Raw genomic sequence first — 8,569 nt, forward strand, 5'->3', positions numbered from 1 at the left:
ATCAACGGCCAAAAAAATGTCACTGTAAAATAGTTATTGCATAACGTTACGGGGCAGCCGGTACAGCCGCTCGTTGCCGAGTTTTCGTGTGAAGATTTTTCTGAAGTAGCAGGCGAACAGAAGTCAGTAGTAGGGCTGAAGATGTCAATTAACAGTGCGGTAACAGTGCACAGTGAGTTAGTATAATTCTGGTAAATCTCTGTTAAATACACTGTTAATCAACGGCAGCGCTCTTTTACCGCGAAACTTTTTAGACGTTAAACTTTGAATATGAATTCACAGTCGCCAAGTATTTTAACTACCATTTGCTCACGAGGACGAATGTTTGTGGTTTATGATATTGATTAAGAATGTACAATCAATTATGTAATAATTAATGCTTTGTATACTTACATTTATTGAACATTTGTTTCATTTCTTTATACATATGATACATATATACAATTTGTTAACTACATCTGTTTGTTCTAGTCTAATAATATCGTAACCTAAGTCGTGACAAATTCGAAAATCTCTTGATTTATAAGGCACACAACGCAAGAAGGCTCTTTCTCACCCATGCACAAAACCCATTTGTGCTGCCCCGCCCATAAGTCCCTCCCCTATCTAATTGCTAATGGCACTACGAATTGGCGCGATGCGCCAGGCTGACGCCATGTGGCAGGACCTGGACAACGACAATGCCATCATTGCCAGCACTTGGACCAGCAAGGGCCTCCAGCTCTGCAGAGGATTTGCTCTTCTCCAGCTGCTGCTGCTCCTCCCGCTTGCTGTTCAGGTAGTAGACGCTAGCGACGATCAGACTGAAGCTGGTTACGGAGATCAGCAGGGTGCCGTACTTGAACGCCAGCTGGATGGCATCCAGGCCAAAGGTGCTCACATAGAGCGACTGCAGGACATCGTCATTGAAGTCGCCAGCGGTTATTTCAATCCAGATCAGGGGCAAGATGGTGGCATTCTGCAGTCGCCAAGCTTGATCTGAAAGATGGGCTTTGAGATGAGTGGAATATGTAGGGAATTGGCATTTGACTTACTGCGCAGCAGTGGCGTCTTGTCCAGCATGATGTTGATTTGGATGCGGGAGGCGCCGCTGATGGGAAAGCCAAAGCGCGGATGTATGTCGGCATAGGTCTGATGCAGCTCTGCATCAGGCTTGATGCCTTCAAAGTCCTTGTACAGCACCGGATCGCCGGAGAAGAAGTGCGGAAAGGATGGGAAAATTGGTGAATCATCGTAGCAACGGGTGGCATTGATCACGCCGCTGGGCAGGCAGAGATCGGTATTGCGGCAATAACATTCATTGGCCGGGTTCTCGGAAGGATGGGCAAAGACGTCGAGGGGCGTGCGATAGCGCAGCACATCGATGTTATTGTAGATGGTCTCCTCCTTCTCGAAGCGCAGCGGCACCTTGCGGCAGAGCACCTGCAGGAAGACATTGACCGTGCTGCGGGTCTGCAGCATGGTGGGTGAGAACATGGATGGCTCGCTGCCATCGATGCGATTGCACTCGTCGCCCTGCCAGAAATCCAGCTGTGGCTTCCCATTGAACTGGGTAATGATGCTAAACTTGGAGATGTCGTCCTCGCCGGTGTTCAGCTGCACCGAGTCCACGCTCGTCCCGTTGCGCTGCAAGTAGAGGTCAGAGATTAGCTGCCGTAGCTCAAGTGGATTCTGGTTTCATCAGCTCTTACAGTTCTCAGCAGGCCAAAGTGCGTCTTGCCGCCTCCCAGAGATTCCAGGCTGATGATCTTGTCCCGATAGCCCCACAGATACTCGTAGGCAGTCAGTCGCTTGAACAGCGGCTCCTCAAATATCTTGATGGTGCTGGTCACCAGGAGGCGCTTAAGTGCGGCCATCCGCTTCACGTGCACCGCCGCCGACAGCAGCGGCACATTGGGCACCAGGATCACATCGTCCTCCCGCACTGTCGACTTCTCCGGCAGAAATATATACGACTTTTTGTCCTGCAATGATGGGAATTGGTATATTTTCATAGGAACTGGCAATTGGGAAGACTTACACGAAAGGTAACCGTGTGATTCTTATTGAAGGACACCTGATCCTTGATTGTGTGCTCCTGGTAGGTGAGCGGGCCCAGATCCTCGACGTGCATCTTGTCCGCTCGTCCGGCCAGATAGTCCTCAATATTCGTATAGTTGAAGATGTGCGCCTTGAGCAGCGTATCATATTTGACATCCGGCGAGAGCCAACTGTTCGCTGTATCTGAGTTCTCAGCGAGTATTAAATTCTGTTAAGGTAACGAGTAAAAATTAACGAGTGACCAAATTGTATATTCGAAATGGGAGCTGGCATAGGGAATGAAATGAAATGTAATGAGTAAAGTGAAGCGAGTGAAGTGGAGCGAGTAAAGTGGAGCGAGTGAAATGGAGCGAGTAAATATAAGCGAGTAAGATGTAGCGGGTGAACTAGAGCGAGTGAAGTGGAGAGAGTGAATTGGAGCGAGTAAATATAAACGAGTAGAATGTAGCGAGTGAGCTAGAGCGAGTGATCTGTAGCGAGTAAACTGCATAGAATGAGTAAACGGATAGAATGTAACGCGAGAAAAGTAAAGAGTAAAGATGGAAAAGTGAAGAGTGAAAGGTACAGACTGATATGTAACGAATGCAATATAACGAGCAAGCTTAAACAGATGAAAACTAACGCCACAAAAGCAAAGAGTGGAAAGTAAAGAGTAAGATCTAGAGACTGAAACGTAACGAGTGGAAACACAACGAGTGAAAAGTAACGAGTAACAAACTGTAATGTTAATGGGATATGTTGAAATATTCAAATGTTCAGATCTGTACTTACCTCGAGCATTCTGTTGTTGTAGTAGTCGGTGAACCACATTACAAAGAACCCGGTCACGCTTATCACAAATAGCAGAAACATGGAGCCCAGCACTGTTGAGGTCGAAGTAGAATTGGGTTAGTTCGAGTGAGATTACAGACAGTTGGGTGCGGGCTTACTTATCAGTGTGCCCATATCCTTGGACGTGAGATTGCGCAGGCCCAACGAGTCCAGTGTCATGTCCAGCACCGTCAGCTTCTCGGGCCCGGGACTGGAGTAGTTCGTGGCGTTGCCATTGCCATTGCCATTGCCATTGCGCAGCGAGTTTAAGGTATTGGACTTTGATTTGTTTGTCGTTTGTACTGTGAGATCTTCTGAGGCAGGCAGCGTTGGCAGCGCCACATCGTGCTGCAGCGTGGCTTGCGACATGGTGTGTGCTTGAATATTTGCTGAAAGTGAACGTAGCATTCGATGTTCATTATGCATTGCTATTATCATTGCTCATTAGTATTTCAGAGGCTTCCTTTGCTATAAAGCCACGTCCGTCGCCCTTGCTGAGCTACGGCGACACGTGTTATATGCCACATTGCCTTATCACTGGCATAGGCATTAGGACTTTAGTGCTTCGCTCTGGTCATTGAACCAACTGACAAGCTTGCAACTGAAGGTGTCTGGCCATTCATAACTCAAGCTGAGTGCGATACCTACGTTCTATACAGTATATAGTCAGTGTATATAGGTGTGTATAATTTGATTCCGATGCGATCCAGCGCTTAAGCCACAGCTCTTAACCAGCCGATCGTTCAACAACGTGTGCACCGACTAATCTCGGGTTTGGTATTTTCACAAGCTACGCGTGCTACTCTCAAATCAAAGTACAAAAACAAATCCATATGCCTCTATACATATATATAAACACACACATATAATCGGTCTATATAAAATGGCACAGCGCTTATCACCGTTACTTAGTATAGGCGAGAAGGCTACAAACACAATTCACACAGGGAATTTTGAACGAGTACATCGAGTACATAGACAAATAAATATATATATATATATATATATATATGTGAGTGTAATCAGCATGCATATGTATGGGTAACTTATTATGCTCCAAATTGCGAACTGGGCATAGTTGGGACATGTCTTATATTAGGCGCCCAAACATAGTAGCTTTATACGAATACACACATATATATATATATATATATATATATATATATGTATACATGTATAGGTGTGTATTGGTGTATGTATATGCTTGTATACATGTCTAAATACCTTTGTCAATGGAGCACGTTTGTAAGCATGCTGCGTTTCCAGTAGGTATATTCCAATTAGGAATTTTCCAATCGGTCTAATGGGACTAGTTACATTATTGCTAATAATAATAATGATACTAATAATGACAATAATAATAATAATAATGAAAACACTGATAAAGACAATATAAATAATAATTATATATTTATAATAACCACAATGATAATCCCAATTATCAAAAGCAAAAAGCAAAGGATTTCTTGTAGTTCTTATCTTAAAAACAACAAAAACCAAGTTTTTCTAGTTCTCAAACATAAATGAAGGCAATTAAGAGTGCTTAAGTGACTGATAAGCTAATGGCCGAGACATTCGTCAATTTGTTAGTACGAATAGGAAAGTTATTTTTAAGTAGTTTTGTGGTCGAAAATTGTTGTAACTGTTTACACTGTTTGGAAGTACCAGAGTATTGAAATATACATATATATGACAGCAATTTCTAATTTGTGATAGAACACTCTGCTGATTAATTATATTTAATGCTTATGTATTTTAATATTTTTGCTGGCTTTGCTTTGGTGTCAACTGAAAAAGGGGTCAACAACATCTGATAAGATTTGTGCTGGTGCTGCTGCTTGTCATCATTGCCAATTTGAATTGAAAAATTTCCAATAATAAAAACTATGAACGGCAGCTCTTATCAGTACAAATGAACTGAGCTGGATCAAAAGTAGATTGACTCTCAAATCTATTACATGCTTGCAGTCAAGTTCACACACACACACACACGTACGCTCGCAAGTGTATTTATAAAAATAACTGCATGTGGCAAGCATTTGGAAGTAGCTCGAAACGTTCTTTTTTTAAAATTCCATTTTGGCTCACTCAGTAGCTGATAAGTATACACACACACACATACACAAACAGACATAACATATATATACGTACATGTGCAGGCTTCACTGTGCGGGCGTTGAAAGCTTTGAAAGTTGCGCTGTTGTTATTGTTATTGTTTGTGTTGATCAACTGCAACGTCGTTCTCTCAGTGCCATTGACTGATAACACAATGACACGGCCACGGAAGTTGCGTCCACCTGTGCGGTGAGCATATGCCGGCGTTAAGAAGAGCGCGTAAGAGCTCTAATACGCGGCTACTGTTGTTGGTGTGCACTTGAAAAATGTTGAGATGTAATGCGAAGCGCACCGAGCAACGCGTAAGCAGCACAGCTGATCGCAACAATTCGGAAACGAAACACGCGCACTCTCACTCGCACTCGCACTCACACTGATTGCACTCGCGGCCGTTCTCACTCAACGTTACTCTCGCGTTTGTTATTTTTCGCTTGCACTCGCTGCTGATGGTGCTCTGTGTGTATGCGCTCTTGCTGGGACATGCACTTCTCAAAGCGCCTGCCAAACATTTGGCGTCTTTATTAATAATTTGTCGCTATTTACGCTGAATGCGCACAAAATACGTAGTCAAAAATATTAAAAGCTTGTTATTATTAGTGTTCTTGCTATTGTGCTGATTGTTGTGCATTCCAATTCGCCGCGCCGACACACTATGCCTAAGCCCAGGCCAAAGACAGCTCTGTTGTAGTCGAAATCTGATTTTCTTACTGATTTCGTTCGTTGTTGTTGTTGTTCTTGTTTCTTATGTTCCAGTCTTTACTGGCTGTGTTTGCGTTCTTTGTTACCCACTTGCTTCTTTGTTTTGTCGCTATTCCGTTCTTACTGCTGATCGCTGCTGTTGTTGCTGCTCGTGTTTATATTATTATTATTGTTTCTTTATTTCATATGGCAAGCTGGTTTTCCGTATGACTTGTTACAAATTCGCTGCAGTTGCTTTTGTTGCTGCTATTGTTGTTATTGTTGCCTTTGTTTTCTGATTTCTCATTGCACTCATATTTCCATTAGCCACAGGTGAGCAGCAATTAATTGGCTACTCGTTGGCCAACTTGGCAAAACAAAATATTGAGAAAATACAATAGTGAGGGACCCTTTCCGTTTCGCGTTTGACGGATTAGCCAGCTTGCTTCACGCACTATCGAAATGAAAATTGCGTCGCAAGATTAGATTTCGTTTGGCTATTGTTATTCTTAATTGCGTTGCTGCTTCGGCTGCTGTTGCTATGATTGTTATTTTGAATTCGGGGTGTACCGTTACACACTGGGGACGCAGCGAGTTACGCCCTGCCCACGAAACAAGTTATTACTACGACGCGCGCAACGCATTCACTGGCCTGGTCGGGCTTGTTGCTGTCCTCTATTCGCTGCTTGCGCTGCTGCCGCCTTCGTTGCGTCGCTGCATTCGACTGCGAGTGTTGATAAGCGAGCGAAGACATTTACAGCGGGAAGAGCAGTGCGCAGCTCGCAGCTCGCAGCTGACAGCTATGATTACGGATTGTTGACTGTCTGTCCTCTGTCTCTGCAGTCGATGTTCTTGTTTACGTATCGGGATCACTTCTTTTTGACGTAGCAACCACACATTAACATAAACATGCATACATGTATGACTGCATACGTATGTATGTATATGAGCGACGGACACAAAGTGCAAATTTAATCACCGCAAGACAAAGAATCGACAATCGAGCCAGTATCTATGTACATATGTACGTCTGTATGTACGTATGTATATAGGTATGCGCATAGCATCCCCAGCATTGCTGCTTAGACATGATACACTTCGCCATTCGGCACTCGTCGCTGGGCGTTCGGTAGTCGTCGCTCGGCTTGTTGTTCAGTGATTGCTTCGTTATTATCTTTTAGCGTGTGCTCCATTTCCATAGAGTCGGTCGAAGTCGAAGATGTGCACTGAAACAAACTGCGTTGTGCTTGGAGCTTTGGAATGCCTCAAGGCTTGTTATTGCTGCAGCTGGAAAGTGTCATTCGCTCTCTTCCCCTCTCTTCTATGCTCTCTCGCAATCAGCTGATGAACAGATGGAACGGAGTTGATCTTTGTTCGAGCAGCAGTGTGGCGTTGGTATGTCTGTTATCTATTTTTATGTTAGCTCACTCTTATATTTCGTCTTATACACTGTGTAGGAGGCGTCTACACATTATTTAACTCGTTTCACTCTTAAATTTCAACGTATATGCTCATATTAGGAGTTCAGCAATTGTGTTTTAAGGTTTAACAACGAGTTCACTCTTATAATTGAACTCAGACTTATTTATAGCATTGACATTCACCTAATTTAATTAGCGCTATAAAATAAAAACAGATAAGTCTTATTAAAAGTGAAATTGCGTCTCAGTTGCTGCTTCAATACCACCCCCGCCACCCACCAGCTAGATAAATGCTTTGTAACAACAAAAGTCTCGTAGTTTTCTCTATCAATTAACAGTTTCTCATTGTTAAGATATGGCAGAATTTCTCTTTGTGCATATAAGGTGCTGTACACTGCACAAAAATACTGAAGCTCTTGTTCACGCACTCTTTGTCATCCAGCTGCCTTGAGATAAGATAGATACATACTTATATTCACAGATAAAAATATAATGAGAGGTATATATTTAGATGCATATACTATCCGTTTCTTACTTTACCCACGGCATATGTATATTCACACATATATATAGATTAATTCGCATGTACATATTATAGAGCTGTAAATAGCTGATAAGCGTACGAGTCGAGTTATTGAACTCCATTCAAGTGTATTCTGCATTTATCAGTTTTGTCAAGAGTTTATTTTATAATAGTCTCGCGCTTTTAATACTCGTGTTTACATACATGTATTTATTTCACCCCGCCAACTCGACTTTTACCTCCTGCGTAGTCAGCAAAGCTTGCTAAGCGTGCTATTTACTTTGCCAATCAGCATAGCCTATACAGCGCGTTAGCGCGGTATAAACGAGCTTGCCATTTCCTCACTCACTTTATATTACAACCTCTTTCTCCTTATAACACGTTCTCTCTTCCCTTTCTGTTTTCTCTCTCACTCTCTTCTCTCTCTCACTCAGGCTTCTCCCTATCCTTCTTTCTCTGTCTTCTCCCTTTCTTTCTCTCTTCCCTTTTCTCTCTCTTTTTCTCTCTCTCTCTCTTTATCTCTTTCTCTCTCGCAGTGGCTTCTTTTCCTATATCATTCTTTAGCGTTTAACTTATTGAGTTTCTCTGCTTGAATTTGGAAAAGTAAATATAGAGTAATTAAACCTAAGTCTTACAGGGTATTCGAGTGCCAGCAATAGCTGTTCGGCCTTTTTACTTATTTGCCACACATCGTATAGCAAAATCATCCAAACAAATGATAGCCTCTTTGAACTTTGTTCGCAGCACTGAGACGATTAAGCTGACGACCGAGCGCAGATGAATATATATTTCAATATAGCAATGTTTTCGTGCGCTTAATAGCTTTTCAATAAGCAGCCTTCAGAGATCTCTCGCTGCGAACATCACTTGTTGATATATATATGTATGGATTATATATATGTGCATAGCTTGGGGAAGGAAGTGAGTTGAACTGACGATTGTGAGTTGGCAAATAAAATGCAATTATGAAGCCTTAACTCAG

General features: G+C 42.7%; 1 protein-coding gene across 2 annotated transcripts; it reads right to left on the reverse strand.

Annotated features, from left to right (window-relative positions):
* Positions 1-383: 383 nt before the first annotated feature.
* LOC111605386 (lysosome membrane protein 2) lies at positions 384-6,394 on the reverse strand. Of its 2 annotated transcripts, none has more exons than XM_023323877.2 (7): positions 5,002-6,394; positions 2,970-3,239; positions 2,812-2,903; positions 2,021-2,248; positions 1,692-1,964; positions 1,035-1,626; positions 384-978 (listed from the first exon to the last, which is right to left on the reverse strand). In XM_023323877.2, exons 2-7 carry the CDS (start codon positions 3,217-3,219, stop codon positions 623-625), a joined length of 1,791 nt encoding a protein of 596 aa, XP_023179645.2. In that variant the 5' UTR covers positions 3,220-3,239; positions 5,002-6,394; the 3' UTR covers positions 384-622. The 2 variants fall into 2 exon arrangements, with proteins under 2 accessions (XP_023179645.2, XP_023179646.2); XM_023323878.2 differs by lacking the exon at positions 5,002-6,394 and adding an exon at positions 3,499-3,625.
* Positions 6,395-8,569: the final 2,175 nt, after the last annotated feature.

This window comes from Drosophila hydei, unplaced genomic scaffold (assembly GCF_003285905.1).
Source record: "Drosophila hydei strain 15085-1641.00,03,60 unplaced genomic scaffold, DhydRS2 tig00008134-arrow-pilon, whole genome shotgun sequence".
Taxonomy (NCBI): domain Eukaryota; kingdom Metazoa; phylum Arthropoda; class Insecta; order Diptera; family Drosophilidae; genus Drosophila; species Drosophila hydei.

Bases quoted from the DNA above. Each gene is read 5' to 3' on its own strand.
- LOC111605386 (XM_023323877.2), bottom strand. From the start codon at position 3,219: ATGTCGCAAGCCACGCTGCAGCACGATGTGGCGCTGCCAACGCTGCCT. The intron at 2,904-2,969 runs GTAAGCCCGCAC...CGACCTCAACAG, and splicing joins GGATATGGGCACACTGATAA to TGCTGGGCTCCATGTTTCTG. The intron at 2,249-2,811 runs GTAAGTACAGAT...TTACCTTAACAG, and splicing joins ACAACAACAGAATGCTCGAG to AATTTAATACTCGCTGAGAA.